At 37.9% G+C, this 26,542-nt stretch overlaps 7 protein-coding genes and 1 long non-coding RNA gene across 9 annotated transcripts; 3 read left to right on the top strand and 5 right to left on the bottom strand.

Moving 5' to 3' along the window:
- On the top strand, positions 859-4,925 carry LOC18766193 (probable serine/threonine-protein kinase At4g35230). The gene is made up of 9 exons (XM_007199734.2): positions 859-1,380; positions 1,514-1,649; positions 2,138-2,271; positions 2,383-2,488; positions 2,619-2,704; positions 3,348-3,536; positions 3,755-3,919; positions 4,004-4,117; positions 4,487-4,925. The coding sequence occupies exons 1-9, from the start codon at positions 1,057-1,059 to the stop codon at positions 4,739-4,741; spliced, it is 1,509 nt and encodes a 502-aa protein (XP_007199796.1). The 5' UTR covers positions 859-1,056; the 3' UTR covers positions 4,742-4,925.
- On the bottom strand, positions 5,752-6,998 carry LOC18766312. Its single transcript, XM_007199209.2, has one exon. The coding sequence runs from the start codon at positions 6,789-6,791 to the stop codon at positions 5,922-5,924; it is 870 nt and encodes a 289-aa protein (XP_007199271.1). The 5' UTR covers positions 6,792-6,998; the 3' UTR covers positions 5,752-5,921.
- Positions 8,101-9,036, bottom strand: LOC18767035. The gene has a single exon (XM_007198999.2). The coding sequence runs from the start codon at positions 9,034-9,036 to the stop codon at positions 8,182-8,184; it is 855 nt and encodes a 284-aa protein (XP_007199061.1). The 3' UTR covers positions 8,101-8,181.
- LOC109950538 lies at positions 10,882-12,175 on the top strand. Of its 2 annotated transcripts, none has more exons than XR_002272766.1 (3): positions 10,882-11,265; positions 11,823-11,983; positions 12,085-12,175. It is a non-coding gene; the product is annotated as an uncharacterized LOC109950538 (long non-coding RNA). The 2 variants fall into 2 exon arrangements; XR_002272767.1 differs by having other exon boundaries at positions 10,883-11,260.
- Positions 13,285-14,502, bottom strand: LOC18766415. Its single transcript, XM_007199277.2, has one exon. It carries the CDS (start codon positions 14,258-14,260, stop codon positions 13,418-13,420), a length of 843 nt encoding a protein of 280 aa, XP_007199339.1. The 5' UTR covers positions 14,261-14,502; the 3' UTR covers positions 13,285-13,417.
- On the bottom strand, positions 17,157-18,008 carry LOC18766564. The gene has a single exon (XM_007201448.1). The coding sequence runs from the start codon at positions 18,006-18,008 to the stop codon at positions 17,157-17,159; it is 852 nt and encodes a 283-aa protein (XP_007201510.1).
- LOC109946261 lies at positions 18,990-19,448 on the bottom strand. Its single transcript, XM_020553576.1, has one exon. It carries the CDS (start codon positions 19,446-19,448, stop codon positions 18,990-18,992), a length of 459 nt encoding a protein of 152 aa, XP_020409165.1.
- On the top strand, positions 20,779-22,051 carry LOC18766721. Its single transcript, XM_007199379.2, has one exon. The coding sequence runs from the start codon at positions 21,116-21,118 to the stop codon at positions 21,974-21,976; it is 861 nt and encodes a 286-aa protein (XP_007199441.1). The 5' UTR covers positions 20,779-21,115; the 3' UTR covers positions 21,977-22,051.

The raw sequence follows: 26,542 nt of genomic DNA, 5'->3' as shown, positions 1-26,542 counted from the left end.
ATGGGAAAAATCAGTTGGCTTTTCTTATACAAATCAATCCGTAGGTCAATTATGATGCAAAATAACAGGTCATGAGATTCTGTGTTTGTTCCAAACACATACTATTATTAAAAGGAAGAAACTAAGGAAGAAGGGTTTGCTTTGATTCTGCAATCTGCCTGTTTACTGTGTGTGTGCCCTTATATTTTATTTTGTGGTCAACTGCACCAGGAAACTTGGTATTTGTTTAACCATGTTTTCTTCTGTCTTTACTTTGTGATGATAATAAACTACCCCACTTGAGCATAATTTAATTGAAAGCATAAACCTTCCAAATCTAATTTCAAAGGGGAAATTCTTGTGGGGTTTAAGGAAAAGAAAAGAAAAAAGTAAGGACTATGTAGCACAAGTAGGTTAAGAGCATTTATTTTCACATCCGAGTTTATCTATTCGGTTCCTCTCTCAATCAATATTACACGCATGAAATGCATAAAGAAAAATTATATATAAAACTACACACATATATAGACAGATGACAGAATCTTATAATCCTAAATAGAATTTCACAAACTAATGATATTAATGTGATAAAACTTGCTAAATTACCAACATTTAGGAAAAGAATTGTTCGGACAAGATTAGTACTAAAATGGTGATGATTGATGTAAAAAGAGATACATGTTGCATTGCATTCCTATCTTTTTTTTCTTTTTGTCAAAAAAGGAACTAATTAAATTCTTTTGCTTCTAGGAAAATTGAAACCAAATGACCAAAAGTGTTCAGTGGAAAAATGGAAAGAAATAAAAGAAGGTTAACTAATAAAACTGTAGCAACTAGAAATGCTTTAATTACCATAAGCTAAACCTTTAGCATTAAACTGCCAGGAAGCTGTGACAGAGAGAGAGCACATACAAAACTGTCTCATCTCTCTCTCTCTCTTCAAGTCTCTCTTAAGTCTTAACCCACTAGGCACTCAAGCTGAGGAGGCAGCTAGGAACCAGCTCATGGTTTTCCTCTAGTTTTTTCTTCTTCCAACTCCAAGAAGCTGCTGAAGCACACAAACACACAAACCAAGTCATGGGTTGCTGTGAATCAAAGGTTACAGAGAAGCAACCAGAGAAGCTCCAAACCCAAGCACATGCCAACAACAGCCGGACTCCGACCCACCACCCGAACCCATCTCCCGGATCCGACCCGGAAACCGGCGGAGCTCCACCCTTCTCTGAATTCTCCTTCTCGGACCTCAAAGCAGCCACCAACAACTTCAGCTCCGACTACATAGTCTCAGAGAGCGGTGAGAAAGCCCCTAACCTTGTCTACAAAGGGCGGCTGCAGAACCGCCGTTGGATCGCCGTCAAGAAGTTCACCAAGATGGCTTGGCCTGATCCCAAGCAGTTTGCGGTAAGCTTGTTTTTGCTTTTGGCTTCATTGGGTTTGGGACTTTTGGTCGTTTTGGTGGTTTTCAATCGTTTTGTGAAGTGGGTATGTGAAATACTTTGTGGGTTTTTAAATTTCTGGGCTTTTGCTTTTGTAGGAGGAAGCTTGGGGTGTTGGGAAGCTGAGGCATCGGAGGCTTGCGAATTTAATTGGGTATTGCTGTGATGGTGATGAGAGGCTGCTTGTTGCTGAGTACATGCCTACTGATACTTTAGCTAAGCATTTGTTTCATTGTATGTGTCAACACCTTTCTTTTCCTTTTTTTACCCCACTTTATACATTAACTGGTGTATCAAGAATGCTGCTTTTTAGCTTAGCTTCTAAGATTACTCAGTGACACTTTTGTGAAGTATCTCTAAGTACATAGTTCTTAAACAATCAAACATTGAAATGTAACATTGACATTAGTTTTCTACAACATGACAAGTTATGCCATTTATCTTAGCTGGTCTATTTATGCATGTTGTTATCTAGTAGTTTTGCTAATCCTAGATGATGTTTTATATTGCCTTTCATTTGGGGAAGGTGCGGCGAGGTGGTTTTTGCTATAGTATTCTATTTAATGTGACTGTATTGTGCTTGTCTTCGTACTGTTAATTTCCTGAGTTTTGCATAGGAGATCAATTTTACTTTTGGGTTTTGTGCCTCCAAATTGAGAAATTAGTGGCTGCATTCTGTTATATCTAAGATTAAATTTTTGGTCTCGACTTGTTCTTGACAGGGGAGAATCAAACCATTGAGTGGGCTATGCGTTTAAGAGTGGGTCTTTATATTGCTGAAGCTTTAGATTATTGTAGTACTGAGGGCCGTCCATTATACCACGATTTGAATGCTTATAGGGTTCTCTTTGACGAGGTATTCCTTTCTCAAATTTGATTCTCATAGTTAAAAATATATATATTTTCAATTACTTCAGTGTCCATTAATATTAAGGGTGATATTCTAGTATTTGAATGTGACCTGTAGGATGGTGATCCTCGTCTTTCCTGTTTTGGCTTGATGAGAAATAGTAGGGATGGGAAGAGTTATAGCACGAATCTTGCCTACACGCCGCCTGAGTATTTAAGAAATGGTAATAACATCTCTAGTCTAAATATCACCTATCCGTTTGATCATTGTCTAGTTATTATTGTAGTTTTCCTATGTAAAGGAATTTTCCTGCATGAGATATGCCTTCAGTTGTCTTTTAATTTACATTGTAGGAAGGGTCACTCCAGAAAGTGTTATTTATAGCTTTGGCACTGTCCTTCTAGATCTGCTAAGTGGAAAGCACATCCCTCCAAGTCATGTAAGTGCACTGCTATATAACATGCTTTATGCGTTTTAGGGCAAATGTATCTTGATGCTATAGTCCTCTTGGATTGTGTCTACTAGTATTTGTCACTCAAAGTTGAAATTAATTAATTACAAATATTCTTTAGTGGATCTTTTATACTAATTTGATTGTTCGAATAAGATATGCAGATATATATTTGAGTATTCAAGCTCTTCAGCATGCTGGATTTGAGAAACAGTTTTCTTCATAACCTCCACATCTTAGTGGACAAATAATATTGAACAACATCCCTGTTTTATATAATTTAATTCTGTCTCCGTGCAATCCACCCATCTTGATGTTATGCAAAAACACTCCCTTCGCTTCTTCTAAAAACTATTTTCATGGTTATCTTAGTTCTCACATAATCTCTTCTTGGAATTGTGAATTTCAATTTACTTTTCATTTCAGTATATGAGAAGATTTTTCGTGACTTTATGAATTATAACAATACTTAACAAATGATGGGTATTCCTCCATCATGCTAGAAGTTTAAGTTGTTCACCAGTTACATATCACTTAAGATTTAAGGTGAGATTTGTTCAGTGCTGGTCTTTTTTTTTTTAATAAACGGAACATAGTCTAGTATATATTTGATGTATATTCATGTAAACAGGCTCTTGATATGATACGGGGGAAAAATATCATTCTCTTAATGGATTCACATTTGGAGGGGAAATTTTCTACGGAGGAAGCAACCGTGGTTGTTAATCTTGCCTCTCAATGTCTCCAATATGAACCCAGAGAGCGGCCTAATACGAAGGACCTTGTTGCGACACTTGCTCCACTGCAGACCAAACCTGAAGTAAGATACTTTTCTCTAATTGGATTATGAAATAGTCTAGTTTAACCTCCTTTATTGCATTTCCCTGGCATCCACATATTCTTACATGGCCAAAACTATGTTTGTCTGTGGACCTAATATGAGGTCAAATATGTTTTGTAATCGATGGATGTGCTCTTAAGATGATAAAGGAGCACTACTTCACATTAAGAAGCTAGTAACAAAGGTCTGGATTGCAGGTCCCATCTTATGTCATGCTTGGAATTCCAAAGCATGAGGAAGCCCCTGCAACCCCACAACGTCCCCTTTCTGCAATGGGCGAGGCCTGTTCTCGGATGGACCTCACAGCAATCCATCAGATCTTGGTTATGACGCACTACCGAGATGATGAAGGAACCAATGAGGTAGTTGAGTGGTACTAGAGGTCTTGCATATCCCTGTTCATTCAATTTGTGCTAAGAGATCTTTTTGAATTTGGATGGGTTCAGTTATCTTTCCAAGAGTGGACTCAACAAATGAGAGACATGCTGGAGGCAAGAAAGCGAGGGGACTATGCATTTCGTGACAAAGATTTTAAAACTGCCATTGATTGTTACTCCCAGGTATAACTTTGTAGCTCGTGTGTGCTTTTTAATTTAGATATAATGGTAAATCTTTTGGGCCGGAAATATGTCAAGAACTTGACTGAACGTTTGACTTGGAACCTTCCACCAGTAGATTATGTCATAATATTATGCCCTCAACTGTAAGTGTTACCATATTTATTTTCTTGCTCAACACTTTTGAATCAAATTACTGCTGATGTAGTCTTTAGTAGTCTTTTGTTGATTAGATTTACGATGGCTATGAAGCTTTTATTTATTTATTTATTAATGTGTTATGATGGGCTCATCGAGTTATAATCTTGAAGTAACTGGGTCTTAAGTAGTGATGTTAACTTAAGTGGTTCCTTTTGGGTTTTTTGCGTGCAGTTCATAGATGTTGGAACTATGGTGTCCCCAACTGTTTTTGCACGACGCAGTTTATGCTATCTGTTAAATGAGCAACCTGATGCTGCTCTTCGAGATGCAATGCAAGCACAATGTGTTTATCCAGACTGGCCCACGGCCTTCTACATGCAGTCAGTTGCTCTAGCCAAGCTAGACATGCACAAGGACGCCGCCGACATGTTAAATGAAGCAACTGCACTAGAAGAAAAGCGGCAACGAGGAGGCCGGGGATCATGAAATTCAACTATGTAATAAGTGATAGTCCATTATTCACCACCACCAATTGACAGTTGTTGAGGCCAACGAAAATTTGTATAAAATCTGAGCTGGGAATCAAATTGTCTTTACCATTGAGAATGTATTTATACAGAAACATCGATATCTTTTGTTGCACTAGTGAATGTGTGCTTCTCTCCTCTCACTCTCTCACTGCCTCACTGGTCTTATATAGAAGCCAAATACAGCTACTTACTATCGTTGTGATTTAGAAATGGTGGATATAATTTAAGTGACTCCAACCCGTCTTAATATGCTGACCGTGACAAGGGTGTCACGTTTGTTGTGCACCCGCGAAAGTGTGTTACTCAGGCTTGTAGATGGAACTTTATATTTTGAACAATGGTGATAAAATCAGCAGGGCAAGTTATATTACAATCAACACCTTTTCCTCAGATACAAGGAAAGGAGATAAATTTTCCTTGGTGTCTTTCCCATGTGTATTTATAGGTTTATACATTCTTTTTCTTTTCTGTTCAGGCAATGGCAACAATGGTATTGTATGTGACAAAATTTGCACGTAAAAACATTATTTAAACAAAACTTTTGACTGAAAAAAATCATATGAATTGTATGGGTTTTCTAAATGATTGTATTGCAAGACAATATGATCACAGACTTAATCTTTTTAGCACTCCCTATTTGTCCCTCTAAAATAGAGAGAGTCAGCATTGTTTACTGCTTAAACCTTGTGAGAATCAATTCCTTTTGAATGCCATTGATGGTTGATTATTTATTATCTCTCTTGAGACAATTGGAATCTTGACAGCCTTGATATTTGACATGATTTGCGCAAATCCCATGTGACAATCATAATTTCAAATGCTCCTGTGAATTTACCCCTCTCAGGTTTGACTTTGGGAAATTAGAGTAAATTCATCTTGTGATCTTGTAATTAGACAATAGGGATAATCGGAATGCAGAGACCTGAGGATGATAGTCGGATTGGAAATCGTGTCAGTTTCAGTAGTTGCAAGAATTCAAGATCAGTTCCCAAAGTGAATGCTTTTCAAGAAAGAAAGAGACTAGTTGAGAATTTAAGCAAATGAGTATATCATTTTGTATAATCAATTTGATATCAGAGGATGTATTTGTATACACAAGTAATGTTTTTCATGTACAAAATCGAAAAAGCTAATATCTAGTGGTTTAGGATGTTGAGGAGGGAGACTCTTGTTTTTATCATTTGCCTAAGTAGGCACTCTAGTCCGTCTTCCTGATCTTGAATGCATGCGTCCAGCTTCTCCAACTGGTTGTGTGCATTATCTGCACTTTGGGAATGAGATTTGCTTGTCTTGTGTCCAATGAGTGACTGCAATGAAGCATCCACCCCTGCAAATTCGTTTACTTCTGTTTCTTCTTCACAAGCTACTTGTTTTGATTGCATCATCTTGGAGACCAATGACCAGCTGCTGTCTGGCTGTGATTTTGGGCCGGAGATGAAGGACAGCAGTGATTCGAACACTGCGAGAGTGACTGCTTCAACATCTCTCAACTCACTCACAATGGAAATAGTCTCACTCTCCTTGTTGAGGGAAGAGAAGGTGGATCTGTTTTCGGTTCCCTTGAGATTCTTCATAGCCTTTTGGATTGTCTTTTTCACCATCTTCCTGGAGGTTAAATATTTCCTAACCTCACTTGTAAGAGCTCCAGTTTCACCTCCCCGCCTTCTTCGCATGATCGATTGAAGGTCCTGGACGCATTCCTTGGTTTGCAACAAGGCATCTTTGGCAGTTCCACAAACATCCAACAGCCGGAGTGAGCCATCTAACAACTCATTAGTCCATTTCTCATTCTGCTCTTGGGCTAAGGCTTGTTGAGTGAGGGGCAACTGAAGAAACCTATCAACAGAATCATGCAAGTCTTGGAGGCCACTTAGTTTGTTGCATATTGATGATGAAGATGTGGAGGTGGCCTCAGAAGACCTCAATCTACACAAAAGTTCATCAACTTCTTCAATGATCGGGTGTGGCCTAGAGGGTAAGCTGTTAGAACGAGTATGCGAAGCCATTTCTTCTTGGTGTATTGTGAGAAGATAGAATAGAAGACCTTGTAGTTAATGTACAATTGAGATTGATTTGTTCCTCTCTATATGCATCTGCTTAATATATAGTGTTGGTTGAGGAAGGGGACATGGAAACTCATCCACTTCAATCATCAGTGAGAGGTAACATGATTTCTATTTGGATCTATACGTTCCCTCGGCAATGTTTATGCAAGGTTTCTTCCCACACCAGCATTCCAACTCATGAACTGATTAATTTAGGATATAAAACCTCATACTATCTTTATATAATGTTACAATCACTCAATCATAATTAACATATTGGACAGCAATCCATAAATTAAATATTAAGCATGAGTGCCAATGGCCCTGTGTCCAGCCACTTCTATGCTTAAGTCTTATGCATAGACTCAATTATGATGATTCATGTATGTTATTAGTTAATGCATCTTATTTTTGCAGGTCCTTGACATGATATTGTTAAGCAAGCAGCAGGCAAGATCTGCAATCTGCATTTTTTTTTTTATAGCGTCAGTGTTTCCAAAATGTAGAAAAATGGTGTGTAGCAGACTTGATGAATTGGACTGTTCCCAAGCAGAACGACATCCAGCACAACTGTCATTCTTGGATCTGAGATGCGCATCTGCCGTGTTAGTGTCGTTGATTAGTTACAACAGTTCGTTAATTTTAATCTGTGTTTGATTAGTCCCCGGGAGATAACCGGAATTTGACATCCATTTCAGTTTTGAAATTTTGTTTAGTGGTCACAGAGTTTTACCAGAAAATTCTTCATTCAATGATATGCTGGCAAGTTTACTAGAAAGAAATAGAAATAAATGACTGTATAGCAACCGAGACCATATGATCATAGACGTAAAACCCTTTTTAGTCTCTCTAATAGTTCCTCTAACAGAGCTTACTGCTTAAAGAAAATCAAGTCTTCTTTTGAATGCCATTGATCGTTGATTATTTATTGTCTCTCTTGAGACAATTGGAATCTTGACAGCCTTGACATTTGATATAATCTGCGCAAATCCCATGTGACAACAATGATGGTTTTACATACTCCTGTGAGTTTACCTCTCAGGTTTGATTTCGGGAAATTAGAGTTAATTCACTTTTCATTATCTTGTAATTAGACAATAAGGGTAAGTTCATTTTTTCCATGCACAGGATGATAATCGGAATATAGAGGATGGAAATCGTGTTAGTTTCAGTACTACAAAAATTCATGATCAGTTCCCAAAGTGAATGCTTTCGTAGAAGGATGAGACTAGTTGATAATTTGAGCAAAAGAGTATATAATCAGTATGTATCTGAATTTGATCTCAGAGGATGTATTTGTATACAAACATGTTTTTCATGTAGAAAATCGAAAAATCTAAGATATATGGATCTAGTGGTTTAGGATGTTGAGGAGGGAGACTCTTGTTTTGATAATTTGCCTAAATACGCACTCAACTCCTTCTTCTTGGCCTTGAAAGCATGACTCCAGCTGCTCGAGCTGGTTCTGCGCATTATCGACAATTTTGTTTTGAGATTTGCTTGTCTTGTGTCCAATGAGAGAGTTCAATGCAGCATCCACTTGTGCAAATTCATTTGCTTCTGTTTCTTCTTCACAGGCAACTTTTTTTGAGGGCATCATCTTGGAGACCAAGGACCAGCTGCTTGGCTGTGATTTTGGCCCACAGATGAAAGAAAGAAGTGACTCAAACACTGCAAGAGTGACTGCTTCAACTTCTCTCAACTTGTTAACAATGTCAATTGACTCATTGTCCTTGTTGAGGGATGAGAAATTGGATCCCTTAAGATTCTTCATAGCCTTTTGGATTGCCTTTTTCACCGTCTTCCTGGAGGTTAAGTATTTCCTGACCTCACTGGTGAGTGCTGCAGATTCACCTCCTCGTGTTCTTCGTATGATTGATTGAAGATCTTGTACACATTCCTTGGTTTGCAAGATAGCATCCTTGGCGCTGCTGCAAACATCCAAGAGTCTGAGAGAGCTATCTAATAGCTCATTAGCCCATTTCTCATTCTGCTCTTGTGCCAAGGCTTGTTGAGTGAGAGGCAACTGAAGCAACCTGTCAACACAATCATGCAAATCTTGGAGACCGCTTAGTTTGTGGCTTATTGATGATGAAGATGTGGAGGTGGCCTCAGAAGACCTCAGCCTACACAAACATTCGTCAACTTCTTGAACGATTGGGTGTGGCCTTGAAGGGAAGCTGTTAGAGCGAGTGTGGAAAGCCATTTCTTCTTTATGTATTGTGAAAAGATAGAACAGAAGACTTAGAAAGTTGTGGTTGATGTACAATTCAGAGTGCTTAATATATAGTGTTGATTGAAGAGGGGGACATGGAATCTCATCCGCTTCAATCATCAGTGAGAGAGGTAACATGATTTCGATTGGATCTATATGTTCCCTAGCTAATGTTTATGCATTGTCTCCTCCCACACCAGCATTCCAACTCATGAAGTTATTAATTTAGCACATTATAATGCTACAACCATTTAATCACAATTAATATACGATACCACGAGTGGCAATGACGTCCCTGTTTCCGCAAATACGTGGGGAGGCAAAAACCATTTAACTCAATTATGGTGATCAACATATGTGATTAGTTAATTCCTCTTGTTTTGCAGGTCCTTCACATGATTGTTTGCCAAGGAGGAGGCATGATCTGCAAATATGCAATATTCTGTATTAAAAAGTCACCATCCATTATGTTTCTATAATGTAGAAAAATTGAAAGTTGCTGGTTATTTAGCAAACCAGAAAGAATTGCAATGTTTCCATCATATAGATGAATTGCAATGTTCCCCCAAACAGAAAGAAAACCAGCATAGTTTTCACTATAACCAGCATAATTAATTAGTCCCAATCTGTGTTTAATATTTCCTGGGAGATAATTAGAGGTTGATAGATTTGATATCCATTTTATTGTTTTGAAAACTTCTGCAGTGCTTAGAGATTTTTCTTATGAGTCAAGTACTTAACTCAGAAAATAAAATGCAGATATGAAATAAGGCAGCTAAGTAATAAAATGCTTCAGTGAATTTCACCAGAAAAAGGAAGCTTTCTCTGATGTTACTTTAAATTTTACCTGAACAAAAAATACCAAGTAAAATAAACCACCTCCAAGGTGTGTGTGTGTGGGAGCAAATTTCCGTCCCACGAGAATATTCGCCCAAGATTCCTTCATCTTCTCCGCCTCTCTTTCTCCCTGCAAAATAGATCGGAGTAAAAGGACCACACCCGGGGGTGTTGGCTAAAGGCCCTCCGATGCCTAAGTTAGGTAGGGTGTTTCAAGGAAAACCAAGTGGCCGGAGCCGTGTGCGGTGGCCGGAGCCTTGTGTGAGAGAGAGAAAGAGAGGAGGTGGCTAGGGTTTTTGAGAAATAATTTATGCAGAGTTTCAGTAGGAATTTAGACGTACCTTAACCTTTGTGTGTGGTCATCCTTTTATAGTGATCTCGAAGGTTAGGGTTTCAGAGGAATAATTCATACGGAATTATTCCTCCCCGATTTGGAATTGATTTGATTAGTTAGGGATTTAATTTATTAGGGTAAATCAAATCCCTAATTGTGGTAGGTATCAAATCAATTCCTAATTTAATTAGGTAACTCGGGTAATCCCCAATTAAATTGAATAATTCCCAATTAGGTCAAATAATCCCCAAATGAAAGGAATTATATGACCTAGGGTTTTGATCTAATTAGATTCCCACAGTGTGTTCTTACAAAACAAAATCAATCTTTAACTGACGTTACTATTTTTCACCACCCAATGTTAACAGTGTCTTTTGAAGATCCTCTAAAATGCTTCAGTGAGTTTTTCGATAAACAATTTTGTTTTTTTGTCTCCTTTGAACGTGAAGTGTTTATTGGTGGTTATCTTCCTTGAGACAAATGGAATCTTGACAGTCTTGCGATCATATTCAACTCTCTAAATTTTCACTGAAACACACAAATGATCAAGTATTGATGAAATTCTGTGCTTCCAAATAGACCTTAAAACTAAAGTCATTATCTCAAGGTAAGAGCGGGTGCAAGTTATCCCACATCGCTTGGTCGATATCAGAGACTACGCTTTATAAACCCTACACGAGGAGGTTCTACCGCCGAGCTTTGTAACGCAAGCTTATAACCCAAGTGGGGGCTTTGAGGTTCTGGAACATTGGCTCAGTATTAGAGGGTCGGTTCCGGGTTGACTATCTTCTGGCTCGCCCATTCCAAGCCAGGAGTTGACCCATGTGGCTCGAGCGAAGGCTCTGGGTCTCTTGGTTCCTAGAGAGGAGGGAACCGCGTAAGGCTGGCTTCACAGAGCAACGATTACCTCCCGCTCTTGGCAGTGGAAGGATAACGGGTCGGTGTCACTCGGATCCACCGTGGCCCGCTAGACTGTCCCAATTGAACCAAACCTTTTTGCGGTTTTCTTCCTCAGATTTGGGAAGCTACAATGCCAAAATCAAAGTCAGGTTCTTCTTAAATTTTTTTTTTTTGCCTGATTGGGGAACTCTGCTTCTATTTTAGTTTCTTCTTTGAAATTATTAGGGTACTGCTTGTACCGATTAACCATTTGAGGTTTGGAAAAAAAATGCTTTTGAAGTAAGAAAAAGGGAGCATATATGTCATTGTTTATATATCCATTTCATATCATATCAGAAGTTGTATTTGTATACATTACTTGTATTGCTTTTCATGTTAAAAATTGAAAATCTGATATATATATATATATATATATCTACTGGTTTAAGATGTTGAGAAGAGACTCTTGTTTTGATCAATTGCCTAAAAAGGCACTCAAGTCCTTCTTCTTGGTCTTGAATGCATGCCTCCAGTTTGTTAAGCTGGTTCTGCACATTATCGACATTTTGGTGTTGAGATTTGCTTGTCTTGTGTCCAATGAGGGAGTTCAATGCAGCATCCACTTGTGCAAACTCATTTGCTTCTGCTTCTTCCTCACAAGCAACTTTTTTTGATTGCATTATCTTGGAGACCAATGACCAGCTGCTTGTCTTTGATTTTGGCCCAGAGATGCAGGACAAAAGTGACTCAAACACTGCAAGAGTGACTGCTTCTACTTCTCTCAACTTCTCATGATCCTTGTTGAGGGAAGAGGAAGCGAATTTGTTTGCTATTGCCTTCAAACTACCCACAGCCTTGTTGATTGTCTTTTTCACCATCTTCCTAGAGGTTAAGTATTTCCTTACCTCACTTGTAACAGCTGCAGTTTCACCTCCTCGCCTTCTTCATATGATCCATTGAAGATTCTGTACGCATTCCTTGGTTTGCAGGATGACATCCTTGGCACTGCTGCAAACATCCAAGAGTCTGACGGAGCCATCTAATATCTCATTAGCCAATTTCTCATTCTGCTCTTGGGCTAAGGCCTGTTGAGTGAGGGGCAACTGAAGCAACCTATCAACACAATCATACAATTCGTGGAGGCCACTTAGTTTGTGGCTTGTTGATGATGATGAAGACGTGGAGGTGGCCTCAGAAGACCTCAATCCACACAAATGTTCTTCAACTTCTTGAAGGATTGGGTGCGGCCTTGAAGGGAAGCTGTTAGAGCGAGTGTGGAAAGCCATTTCTTCTTTCTGTATTGTTTGAAGATAGAACAGAAGACCTTGTAGTTGTGGTTGATGTCTAATTCAGAACTGAAGGGTTCTTTCCATATGCATCTGCTTTATATATAGTGTAGGTTGAGGAGGGGGACATGGAATCTCATCCACTACAATCATTAGTGAGAGGTAACATGATAGATGCTCCAGCGGCGATGTTTATGCATTGTCTCTTCCCACACAAGCATTCCAACGCATGAACTGATTAATTTAGCATATAAAATCTCGGAGTTTCCTTACATAATGTTACAATCACTCAATCATAATTAACATATTGGACAGAGATCAATTACTTATATATGTGATAGCACGAGTGGACATGATCCCATGTCCAGCAGTTTTATATGCTTATTTATGTATGTGATTAGTTAATCTTATTTTGCAGGTCCTTGACATGATTGTTAAACAAGCAGCAAGCCTGATCTAATAATTTTAAGGCTTTCTAAATGAATGTATTGCATGAAGCAAGTAAGGCCATATGATCATAGACTTAATCCCTTTTTTAGTCTCTAATTGTCCCCCTAACAGAGACAGTCGGCATATGTTTACTGCTGGAGCGTGTGAGAATCAAGTCCTCCATTTCATGCCATTGATTGTTGATTATTTATTCTCTCTCTTGAGACAATTGGAATCTTGACAGCCTTGACATTTGATATAATTGGCTTAAATCCCAGGTGTGACAATGATAGTTTTTGATACTCCTGTGAGTTTACCTCAGGTTTGACTTTGGGGAGTTAGAGTTAAATCAATTTTCATCTTGTAATTAGACTAGGGTAAGTTTTATTTATTTATTTTTATATAAAACATAAATGGTAAAATGTTTGTCGCTGTAGTTGCAAGAATTTATGATCTGTTCAGAAAACGAATGCCTTTGACGAAAGAAGAAGAACAGTTGAAAATTAAGCAAATGAGTAAATCATTTTGTATAATCAATTTGATATCCAGAGGATGTATTTGTATACACATGTATGTTTTTCATGTACAGAATCGAAAAAGCTAACATCTAGTGGTTTAAGATGTTGAGGAGGGAGACTCTTGTTTTGATAAACTGCCTAAAAAGGCACTCAAGTTGTTCTTCCTGATCTTGAATGCATGACTCCAGATTGTCGAGCTGGTTGTCTGCATTTTTGTGGTCAGATTTGCTTGTCTTAATGAATGATTGCAGAGCAGCATCCACTTGTGCAAATTCATTTGCTTCTGTTTCTTCCTCACAAGCTACTCTTTTGGTGTGAATAATCTTGGAAACCAATGACCAGCTGCTGCTTGGCTTTGACTTTGGGCCAGAGATGAAGGACAGGAGTGATTCGAACACTGAGAGAGTGACTGCCTCGACAGCTCTCAACGTGCTAACAACGGCAATAGTCTCATTGTCCTTGTTAAGGGATGAGAAACTGGATCCCTTGAGATTTCCCATAGCCTTGTGGATTGCCTTCTTCACCATCTTCCTAGAGGTCAAGTATTTCCTGACCTCAGTTGTGAGTGCTCCGGATTCACTTCCCCGCCTTCTTCGCATGATTGATTGAAGGTCCTGCACGCATTCCTTGGTTTGCAACAGGGCATCCTTGGCACTGCTGCAAACATCCAAGATCCTCAGAGAGCCATCTAATAGCTCATTAGTAGATTTCTCATTCAGCTCTTGGGCCAAGGCTTGTTGAGTGAGGGGCAACTGAAGCAACCTATCAACACAACTATGCAATTCTTGAAGGCCAGTTAGTTTGTGGCTGATTGATGATGATGATGCGGAGGTGACCTCAGAAGACCTCAATCTACACAAATGTCCATCGACTTCTTGAACGATCGGGTGTGGCCTTGAAGGGAAGCTGTTAGAGCGAGTATGGAAAGCCATTTCTTTTTTCTTTTTTGGTCTTGTGTGAGAGAGAATAGATGACCTTGAAAGAATAGGTTAAATGTACAATTCAAACTGATGTGTTCCTTTCCATCTGCATCTGCTTAATATATAGTGTTGGTTGAAGAAGGGGACATGGAATCTCATCCTCTTCAATCACCAGCCGGAGGTAACATGATTTCGATTTGGATCTATATGTTCCCTAGGCAATGTTTATGCAATGTCTCTTCCCACACCAGCATAACAACTCATTTGCATATAAAAATCTCAGAGTATGCTGTTGCACGAGTGGCATTAACCTAATAACCCTATGTCGACCAAACGAAACCATGCATCCTTCCTAGCCATAGTGTTATATGATTTATTAAAGTCAATTATGCAGATCAGAGTTTATAATTGGTTAATTCATCGTATTTTGCAGGTCCTTGATATGATTGCTGGGCAAGGAGGAGGCAAGATCTGCAACCTGTATTAATAAGTATTGTACAAAAATGGTACGTAACAGACTTGGTGATCTGGACTGTTTGTCCCCAAAACGAAACGGAAACTGGCAGAATTATCATTACTGGGTGTGAGAACTGAGTCTACCATTGGAGTAATAATTAACTAATTAGTCCCATTGATTTGTTAATGTTAATCTGTTTTTGATTGTTTCCCTGGATATAATTAGACATGAAAGGGCCTCAATTAAGAGTATCTGAGAAAGTATATAACAACTGTATATCTCATTCATGTACAAGTATGAGCCAAAATACTTTTGGATGAATCATCAAACGCCTTGAAATTCTGGTTTTCAACGTACTTTGGATGAATCATCCGGTGCTGGTTGAATTGTCTAATCTAGTGGTTTGAGGATGTTGAGAAGGCGACCTCAATCATAAGTTCAGAGAGTCCTGTGAATTTGTTGAGGGTATCTTGGATGTTTGCAGCGCTGTGGTATTTCTAAAGGTAATTAAATAAATAAAAATGATTAAAACAGAAAATTCAATTCAAAAATAAAACTTGAAAAAGAAAAAAAGAGGAATTGGCTAAAAAGGTGGCGGTCTGGTCAAGAGCGGCGGACCTCTTCGGCCCAGTAAGTTCGGATAGCTCTGGATGCCGTCGTGTTCACCACTGCTGCTCTGATAAGCCAACATCCTTATGCCATCGTGGGCAAAGACGTCAACCGGGCAGCCTAAAGAGACTATAGGAGCCCAATGTAGTCCTTCTGGAAACATACGGCGAGCCTAGACTTGTGTATCTAAGGCACTAACCGAGAACATATTGGGCCGTAAGTTGTCCGTGTCTTAACAAGAACTTTCCACATTCCACCCTTAATGCCCCCACACTGGGTTACAAGTCCGCGTTACTAGGCTCGGCAAACTATGTTTTACGAGTTAACTATATTAAGTACTTAACGAGCATTATGTTTTTTCAATGTGGGATTTACTGTTTTTTCAGAATAGAAAGAGAAAAGGAATAAAACTATATCATGATGTTTTATGTTCACTGCTTCAAGAATGCGAGAGTCAAATCCTCCTTTGAATGCAATTCGTTGTTGATTATTGACTATCTTCATGTACAAGTATTGCGCAAAAATACTTTTGGATGAATCATCCAGTACTAGTTGAGTTTTTGTTTTTTCTTTCTACTCTAGTGGTTGAGAAGGGAAACTGGTTTTCATCAAACGCCTTGAAAGGTGTTCAAGCAACACTCTTCTAGATCTTGTACGCACGAGTCCAATATTAGAGGAAGCTCCCTTGAGATATTTGATAATTTGCTTGCAAAAATCCCATGTGACCACAATCATAAGTTTAGAGAGTCGTGTGAATTTGTTGAGGGTATCAAACGTCAAGGATGAAAATTTTGCATTAATAACATTTCCACCGAGTACAAATTTCTTTCGGGTTGAACACTCACTTTCTAAAATATTGCCTGAATGATATTTCTTTCTTGTATTTTAAATACTTCATACCGTGCCAAATAAGTTACTGGGCGTTCTTTTAATGGTTTCAGTACCAACTGTTTATAAATAAAAAAAATTTCTTTGTAATTTTTTTAAAAAAATCTTGGTCTCTATCTATCTGTTAGGAAGATGGTTTCTTGTAATATATCCCATATGATCTCAGTGCTTGCTTTGAACACTCACATTATAGCTGTTTAATTTTTGTTTTATTCTTTGTAATTTTTCTTAAGCTTGGTCTCTGTTTGTTCAAATCTTTGAACTCCTCTTAGGAAGATGTTTTCTGCCTTAATTGACGCCTTGGATGGCATGACAATTAGAACATTTACAACCCAAATAGTGCAAAAAAGTTTCAGTAAATAGTGAAGGAATTCAGGATTAGGATCGGCACCAAATTGAATACTATTTCAAGCGCAATTTAACCAAAATTGTATTAATTTGAGATCAGAGGATGTTTCTGTAACCAAAATTGTATTCAGCAAGCATGTGTTTATGTGAGGATCAAGTCCTCCTTTGAAAGTAATCAACTGTTGATTATTGATTATCTTACTTACTTGAGAGTGAGACAAACAGAATCTTGACAGCCTTGACATTTGATATAATTTGCACAAATATCCCATGTGAACTCAATCATACGTTGTTATAACTCCTGTGAAATACCACTCAGCCTTGTGTACGATTGAGAAATTGCAGTTAATTCTTTTTCAAATTGTAATTGGAGAAAAAGAAGTTCTTTTGTGAATTAGTTTTTAAGACTAAGCAGAAAGTTATCTTCAGTACTTGCATTAATTAACCATACAAGCTTCGGAAAGGAACGCGTTTGAAAAAAGAGGAAAGATAAGTGGCAATTCAAGGGAAAAAGTATCATTATGTATATGAATTTGATATCAGAGGATGTATTTGTATACACATGTATGTCTTTCATGTACAAAAATTAAAAAAGCTAATATACGTCTAGTGGTTTAGGATGTTGAGGAGGGAGACTCTTGTTTTGATCATTTGCCTAAATAGGCACTCAAGTCCTTGTTCTTGGTCTTGAATGCATGACTCCAGTTGGTCAAGTTGATTGTGGGCATCATCAGCACTAGGCTTGCTTGCCTTGTGTCTAATGAGTGAGTTCAATGCAGCATCCACCTCTGCAAATTCATTTATTTCTGTTGCTTCCTCACAAGCCACTTTCTTTGACTGCATCATCTTGGAGACTAGTGACCAGCTGCTGGGCTGTGATTTTGGCCCGGATATGAAGGAAAGAAGTGACTCAAACACTGCGAGGGTGATTGCTTCAACTTCTCTCAACTTGCTAACAACGGAAAATGTCTCATCGTCCTTGTTGAGGGAAGAAAATGTGGTTCTGTTTTCGGTTCCCTTGAGATTCTTCATAGCCTTTTGGATTGCCTTTTTCACCATCTTCCTAGAGGTTAAGTATTTCCTAACCTCACTTGTGAGACCAGTTTCACCTCCTCTCCTTCTTATGATCGATTGAAGATCCTGTACGCATTCCTTAGTTTGCAAGATGGCATCCTTGGCACTGCTAGAAACATCCAAGAGTCTGAGAGAGCCATCTAGTAGCTCATTAGCCCATTTCTCATTCTGCTCTTGTGCTAAGGCTTGCTGAGTGAGGGGCAACTGAAGCAACCTATCAACACAATCGTGCAAGTCTTGGAGGCCACTTAGTTTGTGGCTTATTGAAGATGAAGATGCAGAGGTGGCCTCAGAAGATCTCAATCTGCACAAGAGTTCATCAACTTCTTGAAGGACCGGGTGTGACCTAGAGGGGAAGCTGTTAGAGCGAGTGTGGAAAGCCATTTCTTGTTTGTGTGTTGTGAGAGGATAGAAGAGAAGACCTTGTAGTTAATGCACAGTTGAGATTGATGTGTTCATTTCCATATGCATCTGCTTAATATATAGTGTTGGTCGAGGAAGGGGACAGGACATGGTAACCCGTCCACTGCAATCACCAGCCAGCAGTAACATGATTTCGATTTGGATATATATTTTCCCTAGGCAATGTTTGTACAATGTCTCTTCCCACACCAGCACAACAACTCATGAGCTGATTCATTTTGCATATAAAATCTCAAGGTCTGCTCAAAATCCCTATTAACAATTGGACATAAATAATAAATATATAGTTTATATGTAATTGCACGAGCAGCATTGACTCTGTTTCTAATAATACGTGGTGAGGCAAAAACCATGCATCCTAGCCATCCTTCTCATATGCTACAAACTCTATTATGCTGATTATGATTAATGTAAGTGATTAGTTAATTCATCTTAATTTCATATGATTGTTGCTCTACGAGCAGGCAAGATCTGCAATATCCATTAATTTATGACCATGCATTGTGTTTCCCTATTGTAGAAAAATGCTTTGTATACGTAGCGGACTTGAAGAACTGGACTGTTCCCCGAACACCACGAAAACCAGCACAATTATTGTTATCGGGTGTGATATCTGAGTTTGTTATGTGAGTGTCATAAATTAATTAGCCCCAGGGATTGGTTATCTGTTTTTGAGTATTTTCCTGGAGATTATTAGACAAGGATAGATTCAAATTCCGTTTACCCTGTTTGGGAAACTTGTGAGTTTTACCAGCAAATGCTACAGGTTTTGACGTTATTAAGTTTTATAAAATAAAAAAACTGTAATTGAAGTAAATTGTGGAAAGAAAAGTGTTGATTAATTTCCGAGAAAGTATATTGTACGTGTATATCTCATTAATGTACAATTATGAGCCAAAACAATTTTGGATGAATCATCCAGTACTATCTGAATATCTTAATCTAGTGGTTGAGGATGTTGAGCAGGGAAACTCTGGTTTTGATCAAACGCCTTGAAAGGTGTTCAAGTGACTCTTCTAGATCTTGTATGCACAACTCTAAATTTTGCAGTTGGGTTTGTGCATTCTGAATAATGTTATCAGATTCTTTTGTCTTGTGACCAACAGTTGAGTGCAATGCTGCATACACCATTGCAAATTCATTTGCATCTGTTTCTTCTTCTTCTTCTTCTTCTTTACATGCTACTCTTTTATGGCGCATCAAGTTTGAGACTAGTTGCAACCCACTTGGCTTTGATTGTGTCTTTGGACCCGAGATAAAATAAAATATGGAGTCAAACACAGTCTGAGTAACTGCTTCCATCTCTTTCAACATGCTAACCATAGCCACAGCCTCATGCTCCTTACTGAAGGGAGAAACACCCTTCAAATTTCCTGAGGCCTTGCAGACAGCTTTTTTCATCACCTTCCTGATTATCAATAATTTCTTAACCTCACTTGCAAGCTCAGTTTTTCCTCCCCGTCTTCTGCGGATGATTGATAAAATTTCTATCGTGCATTCTTTGGTTTGGAGCAAGGTATCCTTGGCGACACTACATACATCCAATAGCCTAACAGATCCATCCAATAGCTCATCGTTCTCCTCTTGAGCTAAGGCTTGTCGAGTGAGTGGTCACAAAAGCAGCTCATCTGCACAATCATACAAATCCTTAAGGCCATTTAGGCTTTGGTTTACTGATGTAGAGGATGAAGAGGCGGTTCCAGAAGTCCTCAATCTGCACAACTGCTCATGAAATTCTGAAATGAGAGGGTGCGTTGTTGAGGGGAACGCTGTTTGAGCGAGCATGGCAATTGGATTTTGTGGCAGTCATTTTTTTCTGTTTAGAGAAGAAAGTTTTGCAGTGAATTATTGTACAAGTTCATCTAGCGGTTTATCTTCCTCCATGGGCATCTGCTTAATATATACAAGAGGATGATGACTGACTATTCAAGTATACTGTGGATTGTTAGGAAACATGAAGAATCTCATCCTATTCATATAACAATGAATGGCTTTGGATCTTTGTGATTTGAATATGTTTATCTCAACAATGTCCCTGCCCTGTTCCCTACCTTTCAACTCCCCAACTCAGCACCTATGTCATTTAATATTTGTGACGCCACATTCTGTGTTACATAGAGAGTACACGAATGGCATTGACTTTGTGTCATACAAGAAGCTGCCATAACCATAATTTCTCACCGTTTGCATTCTTAGTTTTAATGAATTTTTTGTGACAGATATGGATGCCCAACTGATTGAGTTGCTGGGTGATTGCCAAGTTTTGCTTATTTTATAGATCATCTTCGTCATTGTCGTTGAAATGTGACCAAGCATCTCCAATACCTGCAAATTAAGTTGTCTGGCCAAACAACAATCATGGTATGCCTGATGACCAACTTGTTAATGCATGTAAGGTGGTTGTCTGGAATGCGTTGTAAGACATACAGAATATAAAGCAAAGGAAAATGCATTTCATCAAGAGAAAAAAAAAACAGAAAATGCATATGCATGCATCTGATTCTGATATAAAAACTAGTTGGTGGGAATTGGAAGATGATGAGTGATTCTGACATAGACAATGAAACCACATGATTTTAATAAACAAAAATAAAATATTGTGTTACATGATAATCGAGACATTGAATTAACAGAACTCGTCCCCACAGAGGCAGGCAGGAAGAGCTGGAATGCTGGATAGAAGAGCTATTATCTTTCTTTTACATATAGAAAGATGGTACAATACCACTCGTGTTCTACATATTTTATGTTTAATAGTGCAATGCATTACATAATATTGTTACCTAATTGAAGATAATCATGCTATATTAGAAGTAAAATATGGTTGGTGATGGGTTGCTGATCCGGTGTTGGGAGACAATGCATAAACATCGCTGATATAGTTTTCGGATCCAGATCCAAATCACGTTGCGACTCATTCAGCTGTGAAGAGGATGAGTTGCTCTTGTCTCCCTAACCATGTAATATATATTGAGCAGATGCCAAAGGGAAGGAAAGCAAACTGAAACACCCAATTGCACATTCAACTGCAAAGCACAAGGCCTCTCTCTTTCTCATTAAAAAACAAAATGGCTTCCTTCCATGCTCGCTCAAACAGCTTGCCTTCAACATCACATCCTTTCGTTACAGAATTTGATGAGAAGTTGTGCAGATTGAAGGCATCAGAAACCGCCTCTTCATCATCATCATCCATAAGCCACAAACTCAGTGGCCTTCAAGATTTGCATGAGTGTGTTGAGAAGTTTCTTCTCTTGCCATTCAGTCAACAAGCCTTAGCCCAGGAGTGTGGAGACAAAGGGATCAATGAACTATTCGATGGATCTTTGAGGCTCCTGGATGTGTGTGGCATCATTAAGGACGCCCTTTTACAAACAAAGGAATGCACACATGAACTTCAATCAATCATGCGCAGAAGACGAGGAGGTGACATGAGCTTCATGAGTGAGTTTAGGAAATACCTTGCATCTAGGAAGGATGTCAAGAAGTCAATGAACAAGGCCTTAAAGGTCAAGGAAAGTAAGTGCAAAGACAAGAACCATGAGACTCCAGCAGTTGTCAACATGTTGAAAGAGTTAGATGCAGTCACCGGCACTGTGTTTGAATCCTTGGTCTCCTTCATAGCTGGTTCAAATTTGAGATCAAAATCAAGCTCTTGGTCATTAGTTTCCAAGCTGGTGCAGCCTAAAAGAGTAGCTTGTGAGGGTGAGGAAGCTGCGGATACGAATGAACTTGAGAAGGTGGATGCTGCATTGCACTCCCTTATCAGTCACAAGTCAAGCAGATCTGGTTGTGCAGCGCAAGCCGAGAATCTGCAAAATTTGCTCCAAGAATTGGAGGCAAACATTCAAGACATTGAAGAAGGACTTGAGTGCTTGTTTAGGCGCTTGATCAAAGCCAGAGTCTCTCTTCTCAACATATTCAACCATTAGGCATGAAAATCATCATGCAGTAAAACAGGCATCCAATTTTGTAGAGATCAAACAAACATACTTGTATATGAAAGAGAGATATATATATTTATTTTCTCTTCAGATTCAAAAGTAATATACTCCTTTGACACAAAACATATCAGCTCTGTGTGATTGCTTTTTGTCCATCTTTTTTAATTTGCAATACTGATGATAGTTAAATAAAATTGTAAAACTAAAATAGGATGATCTCTTTTCCCATGCGTAAATAACCCATCAAACAGAATAAACAATTCATCAACCCAAAATTCAGAAGATGATTAAACTCAGATAATTAAAGATAATGGATGTAATAACTTGATCCTAACTAATTATTTAATTATTAAATTATTCAAGTAAAGGAAAAATTTACCCCGAGAATATTTTAATAGGCTTAAAGTTGACTTTTTGTTCGGAAAAGATTTTCGGGAATTGAATGGCACCATGACGTAGATTGCGGAGTGCTACTATTTCTACCCACCTTATCTTTTCACCTATCATATAAATTTGAAAAAATACAATCCTATCTTTCCACCCACCATAATTCCTAAAATATCCATTCATTATTAATTCAAGCAAAACCTATAATATTATGGCAAATATATATATATATATAAATTTAAAAAACGTAAAAAATAATCCACCCCAACCCCACCTCCCCAAAGCTGCCCCTCGTCCTTATGGAAAACAACCCTCTCTCTGTAAGGTTGCACAGAACTGATAATTGGAATTAGATCGAAATTGGAGTGAAAGAAGAGTGCATAGAAAGGCAACCAATTGGAAGCATAATTTGGAATTGCAGTCAGTTTGTGGTCTGATATCCAATAAAGACACTAAAGATATATACTTTGTCTAACCCACAATCAAAGAGCTATTGCCAGCAACCTTCTTCCCACCAGATTAGCAATTAAGTTACCATTTAACTAATTTCTTCAACCATTTCTACAGATTTGTTGTGGGCTTGTTAGATGGCATGAGATGTTTGCTGGGGTAAATAGAACCCCCCATATAATGAAGAAGAATTTAAAGAAAAGCTTTGCTAGAAAAGAATTCAATCCCATTTCGTCTATATTGTACCCAGTGTTTTTCAAATTCGAGGAAAACGTCATTGGCGTTGGGTGAAATGGAAATGGCGTTGGCCTTATGAAAACATTGTGTTTCAAAGAGAAAGGGCAAATGGTCATTTTATAAAAGGTAAATTTGTCTTTAAAATTTGAAAGATAAAGTGGGTGGGGACATATGAGTCCGTAGACACGTAATGAGCTCAAATCGAAGTTACAACAAAAAAGTTATGATATACGGAAGCCCAGTAGCATAATCATAAATATTTCAAAGTCAGTTTTTTTAAAACCTAGATTTTTTTTTTCTTTTCTCCCTCATTTTTCTCTCTCCCTCCCGTAGTCTCTCTCTCTCTCTCTCTCTCTCTCTCTCTCTCTCTCTCTCTCTCTCTCTCTCTCTCTCTCTCTCTCTCTCGACCAAAACAACCACCAATCTTTGGCCGACGACATCGCCTCCGTCCGGCCACCGTTGGCTGCGAGACCACTTGCATTAGAACCGTCTCAACCTCCTCTACCTGTTCCTCCCCTTCTCCGATGAGTCCAGCCACTTCTTCGCCTGTGGTAGCTCGAAAAAGTTCCGATTTGTCAAAACTTTCCGTCGAATTCCGGCCACCAAATTTGTCGATCCAGGTATGCTTTCTCATCCTTTCAACGTGACTTAGCTGATGGTCGGGTTGGTTGGGATCGAATTTTGCATTTTGGAACTTGTTTTATCGCTTGAAGTTTCTGCCAGTTTTCGGCTCTTAATTCTGGCCATGGTCCAAGAACAACAGTTGCTCCACTCATTGTCCTGATCATGTAGCGAATCAAACTTCCGCTACATAAACTTTGATGAATCTACCAATGGAATACATTATATTTAAGGGTTAATCGTTTTATTAGTTCCTGAATTTAGACCCGATTTGCATTTGAGTACCTCAATTTCCAAAATGGTTCCTGTGGTCTTTTAACTTTAGTTTCGTTAGGACAAATGGTCTAGTCGTCAATTTTATTAACTTTTCTGTTAAATGCAGGGGGAAAATGGTATTTTTGTATTAAAGTTGATTAAAATATGAATAAAAAAAATTAAAATTAAACTCTCTCTCCCCTTCTATCCCAATTTCTACTCTCCCCAAACTTGAATTTATTTTTTTGTTGGTTTTTTATTTGATTTGATTTGATTGTTATTTTAAAGATATGATTTTTTATTTTTTATTTTTTTGTTTTAATATGAAAATACCATTTTGTCCTAGGGATGGCAATGGGTCGAATCGGGGATGGGTATGTCATTCTCATCCCCATCCCTGTTAAGCTTTTTTCCCCCATCCCCGCCTTCATACCTGCAATATTCATATCAGGGATTCCTCATCCCTACCTTCGTTGGGGAATGGGTTCCCCGACCCTCCCCATTAGGGAAGAAAAAATTAATATATAACTACTTTGTTGAAAGATAAAAAAACGTACTAAGGCAAGATAATGAATATAAATAATACATATTTACAAGACAAGAATGTTTATATATATATATATATGTATTGGAAGTTAACTAAATAAATAAGTATTATGGCTTAAGATTTGTATAAATTATATAAGTATATAATATAATAATATAAAATATAAACTTAGTCGGTACAATCACTTTAATAGCATATTTATATATACTATAATATATATATACCTCATCAATATATATATATATTCTAAACGGGGAGGGTTCGGGTTGGGGATTAAAATACCATCCCTACCACTCCCCAAACACCATACCCAAAAAATTCCTCGTACCCATCCCCATACTCGGTTTTTGTCCTTCATACCTGACCCATTAGGGTCGAATCCCATGAAGACCCTTACCCGTGAGGAAAATTACCATCCCTATTTTGTCCTTGTATTTAACAGAAAAAGTTAACAAAATTGACGGCATGACCATTTATCCAAACGAAACTAAAGTTAAAGGACCACGAGAATCATTTTGAAAATTGAGGTACTCAAATGCAAATCGGGTCAAAGTTTAGGGACTCATAATTAACCATATATTTAAAAGGTATAGCTGCGCGGCTATACAATTTAATAAATAAAAAATTAAGAAAAAAAGCACCATCTTTGTTGCATTAGTTTATACTCTATAGATATTAATTTGCTAGTTTCAACATATCCAAAGTAGATATTACTCGGCCACTATATAATAATTTAATGCATATTATTTTTATTAAAAAATATGTGAAAATTATTTGTATAATATGTGAATTTTGTGTCTTATTGAAAATTTTGTAAAAAATACATGTATTAAACATGAGAAATACTTGCGTATATTTACAATACGAGTATTGTACGTTTACTTTTTTAAAAAATGTTAATTTTACCGAGTCTTTAAGACATGTACAGAACATGGATGTATTATTGAAAAATACGTATGTACGTGTATAATAGAGTATTAAATGTGAAAGTGCTAAATTCTTCGAACTAGTAATAACTCTAGAAAAGTAAAAAATCAAACGGAGACAATAAAGACTCGGGTAATGACCTAATAGTAATGGATAATGTTATAAACTACTCTTATCGATACGAAAATCAGAGAAATTTTTTTTTTAAAAAAGGATCCCACTATATATATTTTAATTTTAAAAAAATAGAATATCTAACAGTATAGCCGTGCGGCTATACGCTATAAATACAATATAATGATTACGAGATAGAATGCATCTACATGAATTCATTCGAACACGAGCCGTCTTCTACCCCCTCTTCTCTCTCTCTCTCTCTCTCTCACATAGCACCATCGTCATCTCGTCCCTGACCTTGGAGATTCCAAAATGGCTTTTTTTTTATAGGCGCTAGTGCCCGCCTAGAGACCACCTAGACCGCCTAGCAACCGCCTAGACTGCCTAGCCCGCCTAGCGCCTGCCTAGGCCATTTATTCAGTAATATTAACAATATGAGTGAGTGTGTTCAAGGATATAACTTGTAAAGAAGATTTCCAAACAACAACAAATAATCCAGCGAAGTTTCATGGAGTTATCACAATGGTGGCTCTTGGCCAAGTAAGTCTCATGGAGATGGTGTTATCACAATGTGCTATTTGCATTAGCTCTTTATCTTTTCTGTTCTTTTTGTTCACGTCTTGTTTTGATTTGTCTCTGCTACGTGCTATGTTTATTCATTTTAGCACCTCTAGTCATTTTCACCATTACAGTATAAAGGTTTTTGCTTAAGTATCGGTGGCTCAAGGCTGGTTTTGTTAGTTTCCTTTGATTTGTAAATCTTTCATATAATGTCCCATGTCTATTTGCTTGATATTACAATTTGCAGTTCTATTTTTCTACTTGAAGCCTTGTGCTAGTTCTATTTGACTGAGACCTTTCAATTACATTTCATGAACATTAGTACCCACTTTATATGAGTAGGCTAGTTATTGTTTTTATTTAGTAAACTAGGCTACAAGTACTACTTACCTGACATAGTATCTTTTATTTTAAACGTCTTTATTTGCTGATTGTAACCACTTTTCCAATCG

This window comes from Prunus persica, chromosome G8, assembly GCF_000346465.2.
Source record: "Prunus persica cultivar Lovell chromosome G8, Prunus_persica_NCBIv2, whole genome shotgun sequence".
NCBI classification, from domain to species: domain Eukaryota; kingdom Viridiplantae; phylum Streptophyta; class Magnoliopsida; order Rosales; family Rosaceae; genus Prunus; species Prunus persica.
This window is presented reverse-complemented; position numbering and strand designations above follow the sequence as displayed.

Excerpts from the sequence above, each read along its gene's own strand:
- LOC18766193 (XM_007199734.2), top strand. The coding sequence starts at position 1,057 with ATGGGTTGCTGTGAATCAAAGGTTACAGAGAAGCAACCAGAGAAGCTC. Across the intron at positions 1,381-1,513 it reads CTGATCCCAAGCAGTTTGCG|GAGGAAGCTTGGGGTGTTGG; the intron begins GTAAGCTTGTTT and ends TTGCTTTTGTAG. Across the intron at positions 3,537-3,754 it reads CACTGCAGACCAAACCTGAA|GTCCCATCTTATGTCATGCT; the intron begins GTAAGATACTTT and ends TCTGGATTGCAG.
- LOC18766312 (XM_007199209.2), bottom strand. The coding sequence starts at position 6,791 with ATGGCTTCGCATACTCGTTCTAACAGCTTACCCTCTAGGCCACACCCG.
- LOC18767035 (XM_007198999.2), bottom strand. The coding sequence starts at position 9,036 with ATGGCTTTCCACACTCGCTCTAACAGCTTCCCTTCAAGGCCACACCCA.
- LOC18766415 (XM_007199277.2), bottom strand. The coding sequence starts at position 14,260 with ATGGCTTTCCATACTCGCTCTAACAGCTTCCCTTCAAGGCCACACCCG.
- LOC18766564 (XM_007201448.1), bottom strand. The coding sequence starts at position 18,008 with ATGGCTTTCCACACTCGCTCTAACAGCTTCCCCTCTAGGTCACACCCG.
- LOC109946261 (XM_020553576.1), bottom strand. The coding sequence starts at position 19,448 with ATGAAAAAAGCTGTCTGCAAGGCCTCAGGAAATTTGAAGGGTGTTTCT.
- LOC18766721 (XM_007199379.2), top strand. The coding sequence starts at position 21,116 with ATGGCTTCCTTCCATGCTCGCTCAAACAGCTTGCCTTCAACATCACAT.